Source organism: Lutjanus erythropterus, chromosome 23 (assembly GCF_056507025.1).
Source record: "Lutjanus erythropterus isolate fLutEry1 chromosome 23, fLutEry1.hap2, whole genome shotgun sequence".
NCBI lineage: Eukaryota > Metazoa > Chordata > Actinopteri > Lutjaniformes > Lutjanidae > Lutjanus > Lutjanus erythropterus.
In genome coordinates this window covers 2,649,940-2,671,953 of record NC_139339.1, presented here as the reverse complement: position 1 = coordinate 2,671,953, position 22,014 = coordinate 2,649,940, and the positions used below count along the sequence as shown (strand labels likewise).

The 22,014-nt window shown below is 39.1% G+C and overlaps 3 protein-coding genes across 4 annotated transcripts; all 3 read left to right on the top strand.

Annotated features, from left to right (window-relative positions):
* Positions 1-293: 293 nt before the first annotated feature.
* LOC146305332 (protein-glutamine gamma-glutamyltransferase 2-like) lies at positions 294-11,198 on the top strand. Its single transcript, XM_084712771.1, has 15 exons — positions 294-314; positions 1,945-2,112; positions 2,519-2,770; positions 3,688-3,806; positions 4,074-4,202; positions 4,722-4,899; positions 5,017-5,146; positions 5,495-5,604; positions 5,768-5,883; positions 6,742-6,868; positions 7,943-8,058; positions 8,760-8,934; positions 9,132-9,295; positions 9,968-10,101; positions 10,368-11,198. Exons 1-15 carry the CDS (start codon positions 305-307, stop codon positions 10,516-10,518), a joined length of 2,079 nt encoding a protein of 692 aa, XP_084568897.1. The 5' UTR covers positions 294-304; the 3' UTR covers positions 10,519-11,198.
* A 3,076-nt stretch (positions 11,199-14,274) lies between these two features.
* On the top strand, positions 14,275-20,219 carry LOC146305331 (uncharacterized). The gene is made up of 4 exons (XM_084713083.1): positions 14,275-14,363; positions 18,218-18,580; positions 18,916-19,967; positions 20,120-20,219. The coding sequence occupies exons 2-4, from the start codon at positions 18,227-18,229 to the stop codon at positions 20,217-20,219; spliced, it is 1,506 nt and encodes a 501-aa protein (XP_084569209.1). The 5' UTR covers positions 14,275-14,363; positions 18,218-18,226.
* LOC146305330 (uncharacterized) lies at positions 20,146-21,718 on the top strand. Of its 2 annotated transcripts, XM_084712816.1 has the most exons (2): positions 20,146-21,087; positions 21,202-21,718. In XM_084712816.1, the coding sequence occupies exons 1-2, from the start codon at positions 20,296-20,298 to the stop codon at positions 21,412-21,414; spliced, it is 1,005 nt and encodes a 334-aa protein (XP_084568942.1). In that variant the 5' UTR covers positions 20,146-20,295; the 3' UTR covers positions 21,415-21,718. The 2 variants fall into 2 exon arrangements, with proteins under 2 accessions (XP_084568942.1, XP_084568941.1); XM_084712815.1 differs by having other exon boundaries at positions 20,146-21,718.
* The last annotated feature ends 296 nt before the right edge of the window (positions 21,719-22,014 follow it).

The following is a 22,014-nucleotide window of genomic DNA, read 5'->3' as shown; positions in this document are numbered from 1 at the left end:
ATGTCTATATTTAATTTCATGAAATCTGCCCATTACAAGGTTTAATAGCTAAGAATTTTTTTAAACTATATTTTCCAGCATAATTGAAGAGTAAAAATTAAAAAACCCTTCAAAATATGGGCATGTCCCAACGCTGGAGACTGAGACGACTGATAATCAATTGGTTTACAGGGTGAATCACTCAGTGTTTCAACAGGAATTTTATCATGTTAAGGAAGTGAAAACAGCCGTCGCTCCGTGTTTAAAAGGCAGGAGGCTGTTCAGCTGCAGGTCACTTCACTGCCCGACTGAACGAAGAAACAGGATGGCAAAGAGTGAGTATTACACTACAAAAACTTACCAAACATATTTGTCTTTATCTATTAACAAGCAAATTTTTACTTCTGTCACTGGCATTTTGGTTTTTTTTTTACTTATTACAGGGAAAAAAACACCTTGCATTCATTTTTTTTAACTTGTTGCAGTGGCATTAAATCAGCATCAGGCTGCAATATCATTTACACACTGAGGTTTTATCTAAAAATAAATGAATGATGACATTTTTTGATCAATCCAGTTTGGATTTGTTTATTTAAATTTATTATAGTTGATTAATGACACCCGGACTTCAATCAGACAGACTTTATTGATTATTTTGAGCAGAGTTTAAAATAGAGCCCAATCAATACTGGGTTTTTGGGCCAATGCCAATATTAGGACTGTAAAGTCTGATACGTGAAATCATAATAAAGTGACTTTGGATGTTTTATACAACAACATATAAGATGTTTTGCTTGTATCATATTTTCTTCAGCTGAAGTATTTATCCACATTTTTACTGAATGATGTCTAAACTTACAGACATGAGGTCAGTTTGAAAATCTAAAATTAAGAAATTAAGAAATGTTGATTTCTTTAAACGGTATTTCGTGGAAGAATAACAGAATAATATTGTTATTGTGATTTAACATCATGGATCGAGTTATTTCCACAATGTTATCGTGCAAGGATCAGATGTTTCAAATATTTCAAACAGTCTTCAGTCTGTCAATAAAATAAATAGCCTGTCCATTAACTTCACCTCCATGAGCTAAAATAAGTCACCCGTCTTATCAGAGGTGATGCTGATAGTCAGAGTGTGTGGAGGAGGTGTGTCAGTGATCAGCATCATGAGAATAAATACCAGACTACAAACTTCCGTAACAAAAAACTCAAAACAAACTAGAGCTGAAATGATTAGTCAAACTAGAATTACCGCCTCGCCAACCTCTCAAATTTACGTCCATGTCTGTCCACACTCATATAACAAATCTAGTGAAGACTTTTGTAGTTTACTTCTTGGCAAACTGGAAGTCAGATTCCTTGTACGTGTTCACACGCACAGCCAATCAAACCGAGTCTGATACGACACAAAACTGTTGCCACAACAGCCGACAGAGTTTCAAACATGGATGTTGCTGCAAAAAAGCGACTTATTCTAAAACATCGATGCTTCACACACATTTTAAACCCGGCGATCCGACCAGATGATAAATATTGTCACAATCTTCCCTTCTATTCTCCAGTTATGTCAATGAATATTGGCCAGAAAAAAAATGCTCGAGTCCAAGTGGACATTTCACGTTTGACAAAGGTGTTCTTGAGATACTGCATCCATGAGAACAGGACGGATGTGAGGTCACAGTGACCTTTAACCTCCAAAGTCTGTTCATCCTTAAGTTCAAGTGGATGATTGTGCCAGATGTAATGAAATTTCCTCAAGGTTTTTCTATCTAGTTTTTCATCGAACTGCACAGCCACCAAAATCCAGATGAGAAGATTTACTAAAACTGCTGATAAGCTCATGTGGGTCACTTAATCAGTGGTCCAACTAACGACTACTGTCATTATCAGTTAATGTGATAAATCACACAGGTCTACAGTCAAAGAAAAGTTTGGCCCCTAACTCTTGTTTTTGTGTTGCAGTGATTAAGAGTGTGGACTTCCACTGCCGGTCCAACAACACGGCCCATCGCACCATTGAAATCACAACGAAGCAGCTGATTGTGAGGCGGGGACAGTCCTTCCTCCTGACTCTGGAAATGACGCAGCCTTTCAATGCCTACGATCATCTCACGCTCATCGTGGAAACTGGTAGATTAACATGCACTGACACTGTTATAATGGTTTAAAATGTCTGTTTTTTTTCTGTGCTGCTATTCTGTTATACATCACACTGACAGTTAAAGGTCCAGTGTCTAAGACTTACACAAATTAAAATGAAGTTAAAGTGTCGCTCAGCTGAGCCATCATGACTAGCTTAATTAGGCTTAAGGCAATCTTTTTTTGCTTGTTAGCAAACAATGTTTTGTTTATTTGGTGTATTGTAAACATAATTTAAAGTTAAACTACGATTTAATCTATTTAAAAATTAATCTTTGGTGGTGCAGCCTAACCTTACACACACTTCAGTGTCAGAAACAGGTTGTGATAAAGAATATAAAGAACATTTATTCGCCTCCACTCTAACGCCGCCAACCTCCCCCACCGCCCTTATCAGGTTCGGCTCCATCAGAAAAGCGTGGGACCCGGTCTAAGTTTGGCAACCCGTCTCCCATGTACGCCAGTGACGTCAAAGCGATATGGAAGTACAACATTGACAAGAGCGCCAACCTGCAAAGGGGCATCGTGACCCTGTCCGTGACGCCGCCAGCCGACGCTCCGGTGGGGAAGTACTCACTGTCTGCAGAGACCGGGAGGGAGAAGACGGCTCTGGGGACTCTGGTGGTGCTCTTCAACCCCTGGTGCTCAGGTAGGTGGAGTTACTGCAGCCCTGGTGAAGAAAAATAAAACAAATCTGTGACTTTCTGTAACTGATGTGAATCATGAAGAGCAGGAGAATCAAGAGTCGTTTCAGTTCAAGGCCCACGTGCAACCAAATCTAAAGTGGGCCAGACCAGTAAAACAAGTGGATAACAATAACCTGCTGCAACTATTTATTTTTATTGTCAATTAATCTGTCGATCACTTTCTCAGATGACTTATTTTGTCCACAGTTTACAGGAACCAGAAAATATTCACATCTAAGCACATGAAATAAGAGAATTTTGATATTTTTTGTCTCAAAAAAAGTCTTAAACTCTTTGACCAGTTTTTCAAGTCTTGTATCCGTTGATCATTTTCTCAATTAATCAATTAGTTGTTTGATCCATAAAATGTCAGAAATGGTGAATAATAATGATCAGTGTTTTTCAAATGTCTTGTTTTGTCAACAGCCCAAAGATATTGAGTTTATTGTCAAAGACGAGTAAAATAAATAAATAAAAATATTTACACTTAAGAAGCTGAAATCTGACAATTTTGACTTTTTTTCTCTTTAGAATGATTGATCGATTATTAAAATAGTTGGCAATTAATTTAATAGCTGACAACTAATCCATTAATCAAATTCTTCTGTGTAAAAAAAGTAAAACGTTCACAAGGTTTGTACAGCAGACAATGAAAAGCCTGAGTTAAGCGCAGCAACATAAATCAGGATTATCTGTGAATATTATTAGAAAAAATTTAATTCATAACTTCGCTGCCGCTTTCACACCTCACAAAGTCATCCAGAAGGCCGGTTTCGGCCCACAGGCCATATGTTTGACACAGCTGATGGTTTTTCATGAGTCCACTGACTCCCTGAAATTAAAACCTAATCTAACCTTCTCCTTGTGTGATTGTTTGTAGATGACTGGGTGTTTCTTCCTGATGAGAAGGAAAGACAAGAGTATGTGATGAACGAACAGGGACTTATTTATAGTGGAACGTCCCATTACTTCAATGCTATGTACTGGGACTTTGGACAGGTGAGCGTCACAGTGCTGACAGACTCAAATTAACTTTAGATCATGACTGTCCTGGGTTTGCTGCATAGAAATTAATGCTGCACCCAAATGAAAACGTCATCTCTTCAAATGCAATTTCTTCCAAGAATGTGCTTCAAAAAAATAAGTGCTACTTCTGATGAGTAAAAGAAAGTCTATCATGAGGCCTGCAGACATACTGCACAGGCGTCTGTGGGTTAGTTGGTATGTTGGTTGATTTGTTGGTCTAATTTGTGTCTTCCTCCACAGTTTGAGGAGGAAATGGTGGACATTTGCCTCAAGATGTTGGACATCAACCCAAAACACGCGAGAGACCCGGCTGATGACGTCTCTGCTCGCTGCAACCCCATCTATGTTAGCCGTGTGATCAGCGCCATGGTAGGACCGCAGTTCTTTTATAAGAGGATACAGACAATAACATATGTCGACCAATGTAGAGGGAGCAGGACCACTTTATTTTACAGTACACTAGAAATAATGTATTTTATTAGACAGTAAACACATACAACTTTACCGTAATAAGAGCCAACAAGCTGTGACTAGACAAAAACTATAAATAATGTTTTATTAGACACTATTTACCCCCTAATTAAGGTCTAATTAGGGTGTAACAGTGTGAAATAGCACACTTCATTTTACAGTTTGGATCTGTTGTGATGTGTCCCTAATTACCCTCTAATAAGATCTAATAAAGTCTTACCAATAATTATTAAATATGCAGTGGTTTCTATATCTTGATGGGGTCGGTCTACATGGTGGACTTGTGATTGTTTAGTGTTTCGTGTGTCAAATTACCGCTCATGTGTGATCAGTCTACTGTAAAACAAAGATCAACCGAGAGAACTGATGATATTTCAAATGACAGAGGGCTACATTTAAATCTTTTCTAATCGCCAGATTAACGCCAACGGTGATCGAGGTGTGTTAGTGGGTCGCTGGCGTGACGACTACGGTGATGGAGTGAGACCCACCCATTGGACCGGCAGCGTCAGCATCCTTAAGCAGTGGTATCAAAGAGACTGCCACCCAGTCAAGTACGGACAGTGCTGGGTGTTTGCTGGTGTGATGTGCACAGGTACTGTACTGTCTTTTTCATTTGTTCGTATCAAATATTAGCAGCACTGATACAGTCTTGGACTTTGTTATTAACTTGGATGTGTTTGTATTTGTGTCTGTCTAAATGTCTTTCCAGTGATGCGGTTCCTGGGTATCCCATGTCGCGTCGTCACAAACTTCCAGTCAGCTCATGACACGAACAACAGCCTAACTATCGATAGGTATTATGACGAGAACGGAGCCACAGATAGCACGGACAGTATCTGGTAAGACAAGCAGTCGCACAGATAATATCCAGGCAAACAGCCAGTTTTGTTATTTATTTAATTCACAAAGACAATAATATAATTATTGGCATGATGTCACCAGAATGGGAGGCACCTCCATCCATTTTCCTAGTTTTTATGTGGGTCAAACTTATATTGGAGCCACAGTTAAACTGGTTTTCATTCTAGTGTTGAGTTCTGCCAACTTTTGTAGGGTTACTCCAAAACAAAGAAAACTTTTGCTTCTGCCATTGTTGTCTAGAAAGTGTCATTAGCCATTTGCTCATGACAGATGTCATTTTGGGTGTCATTTGGGTAAGGACTGGGAAACTTATCTGTGTAATGCAGGAACTTCCATGTGTGGGTTGAGGGATGGATGAAACGACCAGACCTCAAGAAAGGAAATACCTACGACGGTTGGCAAGTCTTGGATCCCACCCCACAGGAAAGGAGTGAAGGTGAATACACCCTGACAGACTCACAAATGAATAAATGCAAGACCAACTTCACCCAATTACACCCACTTATCGAAACTATGACAAACATTTTGTAAAATTACAAAGAATGTTTCAGAAAATCTTTTTTAAAAAAAAATGTTAAATTTTTTTTCTCTTGCCTCAGGGGTGTACTGTTGTGGTCCAGCCCCAGTCACTGCTATCCTCCAGGGTGAGGCTAACCTGAAGTACGACGTGCCGTTTGTCTTTGCTGAGGTCAACGCTGACATTGTCAAGTGGAAGGTCAGTGCCGGTGCTTAATAACTACATAATGTCATAAGGATAATTACTCTGAAACTAACTGTGTAATACCTCAGTTTTCTTTGCCAGCCTAATATTTTTAAACACTGGTCCAACAGACCATCAAGTCACTAAATCTGGTAGCCAAAGAAAATTTTTGGCAGCCCAAAGTTGAGGCTAGTTGAGGAAACTGGCCGTACACACCAGACAATATTGCGTCCTTGGATGCGCCATATTCTCGCCACTTAAACTCCTTCTTCCATTCACTGCTAAATTTTTTGATGCTGTTTCATATTTTTTTAAAGTCCATCTTTTACGTTTCTTGGTTCTTCTGCAAAGACTGTGCTAACTGTTTGAGTAGACTTAGCAAACACAGCACAGTTCAACAATAAGGATGGCAGGTTTGCCCAAGGTAAGGTAAACCCAAGGTAACTTCTTTGCCCAACAAGTGGTAATGCCTCTCAAATGTTATAATATAAACTGAGTAACTTTTGGTTTTAGACTGATAAAATGAGACATCATATTTTTCACTATTTTTTGACATTTTACAGATGTTGCAGCCATAGATTAAACATGACATGGCTAGTAATTTAAAAAGGTCAAATAAAAACTGACTGACTTTGCACAAGTAGGTTTCTGATCCACGTGCCCAAACATACAAGTGACAAAAATACATTAACATTGAACCCTGATTTGTAACCTATTAAACAATCTATAAGAATTGTACCTCTTTTATAGTTTGTCATTGACTTTTCTGCCAACACAGGCTGACTGAAGACTTTTTAAAGAGCCATTATTTATTTTCCTTATCTTTCACAAAACCATGTCACATTTCTTTTCTGATTTCATTCCTGTTCTCAGGTCAGTGCTAATGGTTCAAAGAGGAAAATGCACTCTGATACCACAACAGTAGGTCAGAACATCTCCACCAGGGCTGTTGGCAGCAACAACAGGAATGATGTCACAAACAACTACAAACACAGAGAAGGTAAAGACTGCAGCCTAAAATACGTCACTCAGTATCTATCTTTTCAATATAAAACAGTCTAGTTTGGTGCTGATTCCTTCTTGAAGGACAATAGCTAAAGTCATCTTGTAATCTTTGTTACAACAAATAATAGTGGTGACCCAAATGTGAGATTCTGGAGAAATGTCGTTGCAAGAAACACAGTTGCTTCCATTCCCGGGATACTAAATACTGAAACTGTGGTTTGGGTTGATTTTTGAGTATCATTCTCAGGTCGGTCCAAGCCACCAACCAAAAACATCAGTATCTGACAATCAACCCAAAGAGTCAGTATTTGGTGACTTGGTAATTAGACTTAACAATCAACTATCTTTCTCCTTAATCTTATCTCCTTTAATGTTCTTGAATTTCAGATTCATTGACTGTGTTACGCCCTTTCAACCGCAATCACAGTCTTTGTCCAGAATCTTACTCCTCCGTTAATCTTGATTTTCAAAAGTACAAGCAAAAAATCATTAAATTTTATTTGGTCATTTCAAATCATTTTTGGATGTTTTCTAGATACATATCTCAGTATAAACAGAGTTTGAAATATGCGATCAGATTTTTTGAGGCTCCAAGAAATCAAATGGTGTCTAAGACTGACCCCAGTATAGACATATTTTTGCAGGCCCTTGAACAGAATACCATGGGAAGCATGGCGATACGCCAAATCTAAAACATCCTTTGATTGATTTGATTGAAGTCAATTGTTTTGATGAGACCATTTAACAGATTTTGCTATAAAGAACCACTTGCCATAGTGCTAAAAACTTCCCAGATCCTGTGAACCTCTTTCCAACAATTCAAGAGCAACCAACAACCAAACACTGATACCCTAACAACCACCACCAAATCATTCTAGTAACACCACAGCAGCTACCCAAAACACTACAGGTTTCCAGAGTAGGCACAAATTCATTCATCCAGACTGTCGGGGTGTATCAAAACATAAATCAGTATTTTCAACGGTGCTTCAAAATGTTTTTCACTGGGTTTTGTAATCCTGTGATTCTCTGCTTTGATTTAAGTGACTGATGGGTAGTTTCTCAACAGGCAGTTCAAAGGAGAGGGCAGTCTTCAAGCGTGCACTCAACAGAGTGAACTCAGGTGAGGAGCCAGAGGAGGACAGCAGAGAGGAGACAATGAAGGTGGAGATGAAATTCGAAGAGGTAAAAACCAGGATAGTGAGGGGCAATGTGCAACTCTATGATGCAAAGTGGGAACAAGCAAGAAGTCTGCATGACATAATGAACATCTGTGCCTTGAAGATATCTGTAGGCTAATTCATGTCCAACTAGAGATGCTCTGATCAAATATCTGAACTCTGCACATCAGCCGATATGCAGGAGAATACCAATCTGATACCAGCGCATTAAAAATGTTTAGGCTATTATTACAGCCACTCACTTTGTATGGATGTAATATGATTGTCATCATTGTTGTGTGGTGTGGCTCAAATTTGAAAAAAAAAATGCTGCTGGGAAATAACAGGGTCCCATTTGGGGATAATAAATTAAGTGATATCACATATTCACCAATAATATCAACATGCTAACCAGATATTTTAATCAAAGACAGTGCTGTTTTGGTATGAGTCCATCTGGTGCTGAAAATTTTAAATAATGCCTTACAAGTTGTTCTAAAGTGGAGTGAAAATGAGGTTGATAAATAAGCATTTACAAGTGTACAAGAGGAAGGTTTCAACATGACGCATTACTTATTAAAACAAACGTAACGGTTAAAAATCTCATAGGGTCACATTTTGATTTTTAAAGGCAGTGAAGAAGGACTGTTCAAAAATCAGCTGTTTTTTTTTTTTGTTTTGTTTTTTTTAGAAAAACATCACTGACCTTTGTTTTCTCTACACCAGGAGAGCAAGATGCTGATTGGTCAGGATATTAAACTGAAGCTGAAGCTGAGCAACAAAGACCGTTCCAGTAAGACAATGTCCATCCGGGTCAATGCCCAGGCCATGAGGTACAACGGCAAACTGTCACACAACATCCAGAGCACAGTCCAAGAGAAGACACTGCGCCCCAGACAAGGTCTTCACTTCATCTTTCATATATATATAATCTTATATATTATCTTATTTTGGAGATATTATTTAGATACAGATCTCCTTTAGCAAACTCCACCTCAAGCATCAAAACAGATTCTAAAATAGAATCAAAGTCACTCCTGCTTCTTTGCCAAACCGAATGCATGATGATTTCCTTCCCCGCCTCCTTGTGTCCTACAGATGTGATCCTGCCTATTCAGATCCCGTTCTCAGTCTACGGTAAATACATGGTGGGCTGTGACAGTATGAAGGTTTCAGCCATTGCCACTGACAAACAGCAGGAAGACGACATCTATGAGACTGAGACCGACATCGGTCTGGAGCTCCCCTCCATCTCTGTGAAGGTCAGTAGAGTCCTCACTGTGTAAGACTGCAGGGAGGCGTTTGATTTGGACCCTGGAGACACTCAAGCTCATAACAAGCAGAAGTGGGAAGTAACAAAGTACTAAAACTAAAGTAGAGTTTTCAGGTATCTGTACTTTCCTTCAGCTTTTATCTTTTCTGAAAACGTTTTACATTTACTTGCTACATTTGCAAACAAATACCTGGACTTTTTACTCCTAAGATTTTCAAAACAGTCTTGTTACTTTAATTTTAATGCGTTTGAGGAGAATTATTTATCCTGCAGCGCTGCGCATGGCCTTCCCGACATCAAGACTGAGTCAAACCTGAATGGACAGAACAATAACACACAGGAAAGACAATTTCTTGGTGTGTCCATCAGTGCATATCAAGCGTGACAGACGTAACAAGAAGAAAACACACTGTAAAAGACTAAAAATGACCTAACAACACGAAAAAGACCAAACCAGACTAGAAATGATGTGAAAACAACGTGAAAGGCGTAATGAGACAAAAAAAAGACAAAACAAGACAAAAACAACGTCAAAGATGTAATGCGACAAAAATAATAATGCTAACATGCTGTTGATGAAAACGTTTACCGTGTTGTGTTGACATTAGTGTAGCGCGTCAGCATGCAGTCATTTGTCGTGTGGCGTGTTTGTGCGTTTCAGGTTGTCGGTGAGGCCCGTATGTTCCAAACTATGACCATGGTGGTGGAATTCAAAAACCCACTCAACGAGACGCTGAGAAACTGCTCTCTGACGGTCATCGGATCTGGACTCTTCAAATCGGACCATGTGGAAAGGTCAGTATGTGTGGTCCGTACAGATTTTGAAACTGTTAATACTCACAACAGCAGTGGATGGAAACAAGCTTTTGAGGATTTACTTAAAATTCAGTTAAAATCTGCAGTGCATTTGGATGAAGACGTGGCTAATTCACTATTTTACTGTTTAATTTCGGATCTTCTGTGAGAACAATGAACAGAGCTGATGTAACGTGCAAGATGCAACTGCGCTTATCAAAATGTGCGATGATTTAACGGTGTACCACACGTTTGCGTGTCATCAGCAAATGCAGAGAGCTGGCGCCAAATACCTTACTGAGGCTGCAGATCACCACGGTCCCGTACAGGGCCGGGCTGAGGACCGTGGTGGCCGACTTCGACTGCAGCGCCTTCAGGGACGCAAAGGGCAGCTGCACTGTGCACATCAAACCCTGAACCTCTCCGTCCACTCCCAACGTCCTGAACGCTTTGTTGTGTTTAAAGTCTGATTAAAGCTCAAATCAGCAAGATATTCATTACATATACGCTTTATTATTATTCATGCTGTGGTTTAAGGTTTCTTAAATTTACCGTGTTTAAATATCAAATATTTTATTGTTCCATCTTCTAAAATCTGAGCAGCTTTTCTCTGTTTGCATATCATTTGGACGGTTAGTTGGATGTCACTGTGAGCTTCTGGGAATACTGGGAAAAGTTTTTTTTGTTTTGGTTTGCTTTTTTGACATTTTACAGACAGCTGGAGCGGACAGCTTACATTTTTATCTTTATGAAACTTTTTTTCCTTCATGTTTGAGTTTGACAACACTTTTCATTTCTAATATAATCAGTTTGATGCCTTCAGTGGATTATTATCACCATTAAAAACTACTTTCACAGCTGTGTACGTATGTTTAACAGCTGTAGGTCACATTAACTTGTATCAACTTTACTTAAAAAAAAGTAATTGAAGCCATGCAAGGCTGATACAAAATGTCTGATGTGAGAGCAATAGTGCACATTATTATTTACCTATAAAAACATTAAATATATCATTAAAATCATCCCTGTAATTGTACAACATATTCAATCTGTGTTGTTTGTTGGTGGAATTTTCATGTATTTAATAAAAGTGTTTTTTCAACCAAGAACTTCCTCTTGATGTCTCGACCTAAACGGGTCACTGTTCCTCTCAGAACCTCTAAAATAAAGGATTACTGGCTTATATGGTTAAAAGCACAATTGTTTTTTACTCCTCTATGACAGTAAACTGAATATCTTTGGCTTGTGAGACATTTGAGGCCGTCATCTTAGGTTTTGGGAAACAATGGCTGACAATTTTCAACATTTTCTGACATTTTTAGGATTTTTTTTCCCACATCATGGAGCCCTAATATATATTTTATATTCTGTATAAAGAATACTGCCTGATATATTGATATTCAGATGTTTTTAATGCCCGAATATCAGTATCTGTGTCAAAAATCCAATATCAGTCAGGAGAAGAATGAAAACATCTTTTCCATCGATAAAATCCTTCGGTGTCGTTCTTTGCTCTCCAGTTCTGATATAACTGATGCTAACAGTGTTAATGCTAACCTCTTCGGCGGCCACCATTGTTTGTTTGTTTGAGACGAGTCATTTCCATAAACGCTTTACTGTCCTGCCTGAAATTTAGAGCAAAACCAGACGGTGCTGAGTGACTTTTTCTGGACCAGCTGTGCACGTTGTTAATAAAAGACAATTTAAATTTTGAGTGCCCAAGACTTTTTTTCTGTAGTATTGAAAGAGATACCGAGTCTCATTTTTATTCTAGTATTGTACCAAAGTTTAAAACTGTGGTAAAATTCACTGTGCCTTCTGTTGTGTGTTTCTTCAATCCTCTGTACCAACAACAAAATGTTCATAAATACAGATTACATTCATTCGTGGAGCTGCATGTGTGTTTGGTTACTCTTATCTTAGCAAACAGTGAAATGCAAACAGCGATAATGAAATGTAAAAGTATGGAGGGTCAGTTAAGGACAAAAGTCCTTTATCTGAATTCTCTGTAGGTTCACAAAGAAACACACGTTCTTATAAGAAATCTTGTTGTTTTTACACCTCAGGTTTTGGAATATTAGAAAAGGCTTGATCAAGTGATGTTACTCAAACAGAAAACTATAGTCAGCAACCAGAGTCAACTGTGGATAGAAGTGCTGGAGCAGAAAATGGACTGCTTATAAGAAAAAATGTCAAAATTCTCTTATTTCAGCTTCTTAAATTTGAATATTTTCTGGTTTCTTTACTCCTCTCTGAAAGTAAACTGAATATCTTGGAGTTTTGGACAAAAACAAGACATTTTATGGACCAAACTACTAATTGATTAATTGAGAAAATAATCGACCGAGTAACCAATGATGAAAATAGTCATTAGTTGGAGTAATGAAGTTACATTATTTTAATATTGTGAATATTGGATAATGCTACTGACTACTTTTTTTAACAAAATGTACCCTGGCCATCATTCCACCTAGTTTTAATAAAAAACTAAAAGTTCAGCTCTGCAGGTGACACACAGAAAGGAAAAGGACACAGTCAGTGGATCATCTGATGTCTGCTGATAAGATGAACTGATATTGGCGATTGATCAGGTTACAGATAAAGGAGCCTGCACTAACACACCACCCACATGACTGTTGAACTTGCTGAACTTCTCTGAGATCGTGTTGTAAGTTTGTCAAAGTTCACTGACTGCAGGTAAAGTTTAAAGGTTGTAAAAGTGGTGTCTCATGTGAGGGAAGAGGAAGGAGGAAGTCTAAAACTCACTTTATAAAGGTGCTGTAAAAATACTCCTAGTCATCAAGTTTTATTGTACTATCAAACACTTGTGTGGGAGAACTTGACTGACCTCAGCCTCATCCAATATCTGTGTGATGAACTGGGACGTCGACCAGTGTAACCAGTGTAACCAGTGTAACCAGTGTTGAAGCTCACTGGTGTTCTTGCATCTGAATGGGAGCAAATCAGCTGCAGCTGGTTGAACATCTGGAGGAAAGACTGACTGAACGAGACGCTCAACTATCACATCTAAGAGTAGAGAAACGTCGCCACCTGCTGGTCAAAGTTACAACTACCTCTGTAAAACACCAGGACTGAAACCTGCAGACAGGGTTACTTAAAATGTATTCTGATAAAGTTACAAAGTAGCTGTTAAAAAATATAATCAGTAACCCAATCCAAGTACCACAATATTAAAATAATGTAACTTAATTACTTTCTGTTACTTTTGGGCAACATCAATATAAAATGTGGTGAAATTGTTAAGCCACAGTGGTTTTACAGGCTGAAAACTTAAGATTATTTTCTCTGTGAATTGATCAGTTGTTTGATCCATAAAATGTTGATCAAAGTCCAAGATGGCGTCCTCAAATGTCTTGTTTTGTCCACAGCTAAAGAATATTCAGAGAGGAATCAAAATTGACCCAGAAGACTTAATTGAGTAATTAATCCTGTCACAGTCATATATGTAGGTCAGTGTGCTCCACATGTTTGGACCTACACTGCATTAAAAAAAAAAAAAATAGCTGAGACAATAGATTTTTGAGTTTTGAACCCAACTCAAAGTTTTGAAATAAACTTTAAAATGTTTTGCTGACCTATAACCTTTAGTAGAGATACTTTCATCTTCTTCTCTAAATAAACGCAAATCTTTGAGTTTTAGAGAAAAAAAATCACAGTGAGCCGAAAACCTGATTTAAGTAAAACTTTTTCCAAACGAAGAATTTAACCTGAGCTCAAAACTCAAAAATCTATAATGTGTTGCCATGTAATTTTGAGTTTTCTCAAGTTTTTCATTTTTACAGTGTTTTTTATATTTTTTCCCCAAGTCTTTCCCTTTAAGATTATTTTCATTATTGATTAATCTGTGGACTATTTTCTCCATTTATCAAATAGTTGTTTGGTCTGTACAATATCAGAAAATGGTGAAAATGCTGATCAGTTTCCCAAAGACAAATGTAGTGGAGAATAGAATATGAAGAGCCATAAAATGTAAATATTTAAGCAAAGGAAATCAAGTTAGCAGTGAGGGAAAGTCCCCAGTTTATATCTGTACTCAGTAATTGTCGGAGCTGCGTCACATCTATAGATATGAGGAGGTTAAATATAAAACAGAGGAGGGAGAACTGCTGCACTGGGAAAAAAAATCATGCTTCAGTCATAGTTCCAGTTAATATTTGATGATCAGTCACCCGGTTTGCTTCATGCTGCTGTTTGATGAAACTCACATCACTTTGGATTTCATGCAGGTCTAATCTAAGACGGTAAGTTTTTCTTGGTGTGTTTTCTTGGGCTGCAGCTCATCATTTTCTCTGTTTATCAAATCTGATTCTCTCTTCTGTTGATTTAGTTGCTGAGTGTTTCATCTTCAAATCTAAAGGATTTTCAGTTTACAGTTTGTTTATATTTATTTTATTTTGTTTATATAATATTAACATCACATTTTGACACAAATTAAAGTTAAACTAGTGTAGCTTGAATACCTCAATATAAAATATGGTGAAATTGTTTAGTCTGATATTGTGATTTTAGGGCTGCAACTAACAATTATTTTTATCACCTGTTAATCAGTAGATTATTTTCTCAGTTTTGATTAGATGTTTTGTCCATAAAATGTTAAAAAATGGTGAAAAATGTCAATAAAAATCCACGAAGACGTCTTCAAACATCTTGTTTTACCCACAACTCAAAAACATTCAGTCGATTGTCAGAGAGGAGTAAAGAAACCAGAAAATATTTAGCTTTTTTAAATTAAAAAATGACTCAAAATGATTATGGTCAATGGTCCAAACGTGGAGTATATGGATATGTTTGTACCTATTTCCCTGTTTGTTTGTTTTTTTTTCTCTCTCTCTCTCTCGTAACAATTATTATCATTATCATCAATTAATCTGTCAACCACTTTCTCAATTAATCGATGAATTATGTGGCCCATAAAATGTCAGAAAATGATGAAAAATGTTGATCAAAGTCGAAGAAGACTCCCTAAAATGTCTTTGTTCTGTATAAAATTACTCAAACTGATTAATCAAATATCAAAATATTTGGCAATTAATTTAGTAGCAGATTAATAATCGATTTATCAATTAATCACTGCAGCTCTATAGTATCTTTGTTTTAAAATTCTAGTCCTACTAGTAATCCTCATTTTTACTGAATGTAACTGTATTCTGATTACTTTGTTTTATTTGTAACTGTAATGGAATACAGTAACCTGATTTGTATCGGGATTGTCTAATCCCTTTACATGTAATCCGTTACTCCCCAAGCCTGGTAATTTGTGAAATACTATTAAATTGTACCCGTTAGTTACCCTGACAACCAGTCACTTTCTCTAGACTAGTACCCGCTAGCATCCATGTTGTTTCCACTTTTGACTTAAAAGCTCATAAAAACACCAAAGTCGGAATATTGGGACCGTCCGAGGAGCACGTGAATGCACCAAAAGCCAACAGTAAATATTTGGACAAACAGTGATGAGGTCGTAACTATCAGTTAGCTAACCAACCGCCACGTCCACGACCGCAGCCTGAAACAACAACACGACGTCCCACCAAACAACCGACGGTTAACGGTTAAAATCGCTCACCTTTCCTCCTTCATGTGGGGACGACGGCGCAAAAAAAAGTTAATCCACAAAGAACATCTTCGCCATCGTGGCTAAATCCCGCCAAAAAGCAAAATCCACCAGACTCCAACCACACTTGTCAGTAGCTTTACTGACTCTGTTCTCCGTGGAAAGCTGCAGCTAGCTAAATCAGTTAGCTCATGCTATTCCACACCTGTGTGACGTCAGGACGGAAGTGAGCTGACCGTTCGCTAGGCCCCGCCCCCCTTAGTTACTGTTGCTATGTCAATTATGTTTTTGGTGGAGGGTTATTTTAGAAATGTATTAAGTAACAGTTACTAATTACCTTTTATAAATGTAGTCAGTAATGTAATAAAAGTACCACAATGTTAAAGTAATGTAACTTGGTTACTTTTGAATTACCTCAAAATAAAATATAGTGAAATGGTTTAGCCTCATATAATGTTTTTAGGGCTACAACTAATGATTATTTTCATCACTGAATTTGTTGTTGTTTGGTCCCTAAAATGCCAGAAAATGGCGAAAAATGTTGCTCAGAGTCCAGTTTTACCCAAATAAAAAAAAAAAGAAGAAAATATTCACATATAAGAAGATGAAATCAAGAGAATTTGGAATTTTTATTTTTTATAAAAAAATGTCTCAGACTGATTAATAATCAATTATTTGCTGCAGCGTTTTTTACTCTTTTTTAGGTTTATGAGTTTGTCCTGCTGTTGACTGATTGATTTAAAGAGAAAATTGGCGAAATTTCCACCCAGTGAGGCTTTTTTTCACTGGAGGCCATGATAGTGAATTGGTGCATGGTAGTATATCTTTCTTTATTTAAATTTGTAATCCTGCTAACAATCCTCTTTCTTACTAAATGTAACTGTAATCTGATTACTTCTGTTTTATCTGTGACTGTAATGTAATACAGTTACCTTTTTTGATTCCAGATTACATAATCCCAAAATATATGACTGGACAGTTGCCATTCAGAGGAGGGGTTTATTAGCTCTTTTTCTGACAAATATTATATTTTTTCAAGTGTACAAACAAGTTTTTTTTTAATGACATTTAACATATATATAGCAATAAAAAAAATATTTTAATTCCTTTAAAATTAACCAGCAAATACAACAGAGCACTTTCTTGAAGGAGGCTTTTCAATCACCTTCTCTGAACCTTCCCTCGCGGCGTCCGTCCAAGAAGGAAGGAAGGATTTTGTTTTGTGTACACAGTGATGCAGGTCCTTACAGGTACAGTACGAGTCGGCCACCGTGGGAAAACACCACGGCACTGGCAGTAGTGGTGGTTTAACAATCATTAACTAAGGTGATAGTCTTGGCTCTTGCTTGTCATGTTTACCTCTTAATTCCTGAAAAATTAAAACCACTTAGTGTAGAATTTTAATGTTTCTATCTTTACTGCCCCCCAGTGGCAGTGTAGAAAAAGACACTGTGGCAGACAGCTCTGCATGAGACACAGAGAGGAAAGTTGTTAAAGCAACATGTCAGCTGTGCACATTTTAACTGGGATTGTCTCATTTCAACAAATAAATGTTCCAGGATTACAAGATGTATCTTGTAATGTATCTTGTATCCATCCATTCATTACCTACACACCTTTGAAGAGTCGGGGCGTCCAACTAAAAATCATTACCAGAGCTTCCCTCTTCAGTCACAGTCCCTGTAGTCGACTGAGTTTCTTCCAGTCGAGCAGTCGTTTTTCTTTCCATTTTATGCGTGATTTTACACAGAGTCTCTAAATCACCACAGACTACAGAACTAACTGCGGTGTCAGACACTTCATACATTCAGGCGCACCTGCAGAGCGCACAGAGCAGGTGACGCTCGCTTGTCAGCTTGTTGTTTGCGTTTGTTTTCGCCAATGACAGGCTCCGATTATTACTGTTCAGAAAGTGAGAGACCTTATTCTAAAGAATAAGATATTTTTTGTTTAACCAGAAACCAGCTGTTTTATTGTTGTCACCAAACTCACCAGACTCATTTGGCATCATAATCAGCTTCATTCAACTTTTATAGAAACTAGGTAAAACTCACCAAAAATCATTTTGGTTCATCCTTTCACTGTCACAACAGTCACAAACTCTGGTTTGGTTGAAATAAATCTTTAATTCATGGCGTAGGTGATGCTGGACAGCAGCTGCAGCCTCAGGAGAGAAGCTCTGCAGGTCTACTGATTTTATAACTGAACTATAGGAGGACACGTGCTTTGAATTCATCTGATTGTGTTAAAATATGGATATTTTCAGATCACAAGTCCTGAAAACCGGTAAACTGGTAAAACATACTCATGTTTTACTCATACATTATGCTCATGCTTTAGATTCCTGTCTCATTCCAGCGATAAAGCTGGTTGAGAATCATGTGACTTTATTTAACATTCCTGGTTCATTATTTATCCAAGATATCCAAACACAACATTGCAACAAAGTTCACCTTGGGCAAAAGAAAACCACAGCTGTAGTTGTGGTTGTGCTGAAGTTAACTATGATTCTTTGTTGTTTCCTCTGACCAAACAATACAGACGACGACGATGATGATGATGACGATGATGATGATGACATCCCGACAGAGATGGCGTCTGCTGCCCCTCGCTGCCTTCCTCCTTCTGTTCTCTGTTTCCACCGTCGCTGAGGTGGTGAATTCAATGTCAGATTGTGGCCAGTTTTTCCTTCAGAGAACCCCACCACAGGTTCCAGGAATCTTGAAGGGTGGCAAAATCCAGAACCAGAACCGATACAAAACCATTTGCCAGACTTTCAAGACTAAAAGAAGGTTTGTGACGCTCTACGACACCAAGAACAAGATTCCAGTGTTCTCGGCTTACAAGTACAGAGGGGAAAAAGAAAAGGGACGACCCACAACAAGTTGGAAGATTGAACCACAGGTAAGTTTTTCTTTCTTTTGACTCATGAAAATACAATCCAGTGCTTTCCCCAAATCAGGGCTGCAGAGTTTAATTAAAATGCAACACCTGGCATTTGCTGGTGTTCATTACCAGTGTTTTGGAAGAAGGAAATGATGGGAGTAACTGGCAAATGTGGGTTCAATCAGAATAAGTCAACAGACTATAACTGAATATCTGTTGACCTCAGAAAAGTGTTGCACCTTTTACTTTTTATACTGATTAGTGAGATTACCTCTAGGGGTCCTTTCACTTCCTAGTAGTTTATTTTATCATACAGTATCAGTACCACTGACTGAACTTTCCAACTTTTGCAGCTTGAAGAAAAAAACACCAACAACATGAGAGACTACAGATTAATCTACCAGGCCAGTAACGACGATTATAAAAATGCCACAGTCTATAATAGGGGCCATTTATTTCCATCTTGTCATGCATTTGATAAAGATGACAAAATATCAACATTTACCCTGACAAACATCGTTCCACAAGCAGTGTCTTTCAACAACGGAAGCTGGCAAAAAATGGAGAAGTGCGTCAAATGTTTCATGGAAAACAACTGCATCAACAATAATCGTGTCGAAGGCTTTGTAGTGACTGGAGCACAGCCCAGCGAGAGCAACAAACTCAACAATAAGGTTAATATACCGTCCCTTCTCTGGACAGCGTTCTGCTGTTACAGTCAGAACAAGAGTAAGTGGCTAGCAAGCGCACACTGGGGCGTTAACATCGCAGACAAAAATAAATCAGAACATCTGCAGACAAGGACTTTGGCAGAACTAAACCAGAAACTGAGCACAGGGGGCTCAACATTTGAGGTGTTTCCAGGAACACAGTGTCCACTCCATTCAACTATGGATGAGTTCTACCCAGAACTCATTGCTGTAAAAAGCCAATGCCCATGCCCACCCCAAACTTCAACAACCACATCTGCACCTCCCACTACCACAACTGATATTTCATCAACTACAGAAATAACACCCTCTCCAACTGGTTCCTCTTCAACCAAAACTTCTGAATCAACATCATCTCTTCCCCAAACTACTATCACTCCACCAGCAACCACAACTTCAGAGCCAACTCTGTCAGCAACCAACGCTACTACCACTTGTAACACCACCATACCTACAAGTACAGAAACAACAACTACTATTTCACCAACCACTACTCCACCTCCAACCACAACTACTGAGCCAACAACCACAGTCCCTGCAACCCCCACCAAATCCACAACTACTTCTCCTGCTACAACAGCCACTACTACCACTACCACAACCACTCATACAACTACAACCACAACCACAACTAAAAAGAAAGATGAGGACAGTTCAGAAGATAATAATGATGGGCAAGGCGGAGATCAAGGAGGGTCAGGAGGAGGAGGTGGTGGTGGAGGAGGAGGTGGTGGTGGTGCAGGAGGAGGTGGTGCAGGAGGAGGTGGTGGTGGAGGTGGTGGTGGTGGTGGAGGCGGAGGAGGAGGTGGTGGTAGTGGGGGAGGAGGTGGTGGTGGTGTTGGAGGAGGAGGAGGTGGGGGTGGTCCAACAATTCCTGCAACTGTCACCACCACAACTGCCCCTCTTGCCTCTACATCTGGCCATGCTACTACGACAACTACAACTGAACCTACCACCACAGAAAAACTAAAAAGTACTATAGCAACCACTGTCCCACCAATCACGACACCTCTCCCAACAATTATGACTATCATTAGTACCACTATTAAAACACAAACAAACACAACCACCCAGACATCAACAACCTTCATTCCTACAACTTCTGCACCCCAAACTAGCACAGCCAACCAGGTATCAACAACAATCATTCCCACAACTACTGAACCACAAACTAACACAATCAATCAGATACCAACAACAATCTTTCCTACAACTTATGAACCCCAAAATAATCAGACCAACCAGGTGTTGACAACAATCATCAGTACAAGTTATGAACCTCAAGCTAACACGACCGCCCAGGTATCGACAACAATCGTCCCCACAACCTACGAACCCCAAGCTAACACGACCGCCCAGGTATCGACAGCAATCGTCCCCACAACCTACGAACCCCAAGCTAACACGACCGCCCAGGTATCGACAGCAATCGTCCCCACAACCTACGAACCCCAAGCTAACACGACCGCCCAGGTATCGACAGGAATCGTCCACACAACCTACGAACCCCAAGCTAACACGACCGCCCAGGTATCGACAGCAATCGTCCCCACAACCTACGAACCCCAAGCTAACACGACCGCCCAGGTATCGACAGCAATCGTCCACACAACCTACGAACCCCAAGCTAACACGACCGCCCAGGTATCGACAGCAATCGTCCCCACAACCTACGAACCCCAAGCTAACACGACCGCCCAGGTATCGACAGCAATCGTCCCCACAACCTACGAACCCCAAGCTAACACGACTGCCCAGGTATCGACAGCAATCGTCCCCACAACCTACGAACCCCAAGCTAACACGACCGCCCAGGTATCGACAGGAATCGTCCACACAACCTACGAACCCCAAGCCAACACGACCGACCAGGTATCGACAGGAATCGTCCACACAACCTACGAACCCCAAGCTAACACGACCGCCCAGGTATCGACAGCAATCGTCCCCACAACCTACGAACCCCAAGCTAACACGACAGACCAGGTATCGACAACCTTCATTCCTACAATGTCTGAACCCCAAACTAAGACAACAGCTCACCATCTCAGAACCTCCACTCATAGGCCTGTGTCTTCTTCAGTTCCCCTTTCAACCTCTTACTTATTATATACTTACATGTTTTGCATATTGTTTTGCTGATCCCTCATTAAACAGCTATACAAGTACAATCATATTGGACAGCGCCAATGTCCTGTGGCAGCATAAGAGTGTCTAAATTCATTTCCTGTCGTTAAAATAATCACAAGTGACTGTAAACTTTATAACAATGTTAAATTTGCTTCACCAAGTAGTTTAAGTTGCCTAAATGTGATTATTGCTTAATTCTCGGGTTGCCAGTTGCTGAAATTACATTAAAAACTTCTTTTAAAATGTTGACTGCTTTTCAAAAATCTTGTGATAGAATGTAATGTTTTGAAGAATTGCTATCATTATCTAATGTACTGACTGTTGAATTCAGAATTTATCTGCAGCTCAAATATAATAAAAATAATCAAATCAGGTTTGTCAATTTTATTTTATTATACATTTAGATTTTTTATTTACTGTACATTCAGATCAGTAAGCAGCTCACTGACGTCGGTGTAGCCGACTTTGTTGGACAGGATCTTGGCGCGAAGCTTTGGCTTGATGAGATGAGGAGGTGCACCCCTCTGCAGAGCCTCCTTCACCACCGGGCTGTTCATCATCAGCGCCTCCTCCAGCCGGTTTGTTTCCATGGGAACCTCCTGGTTCTCCACA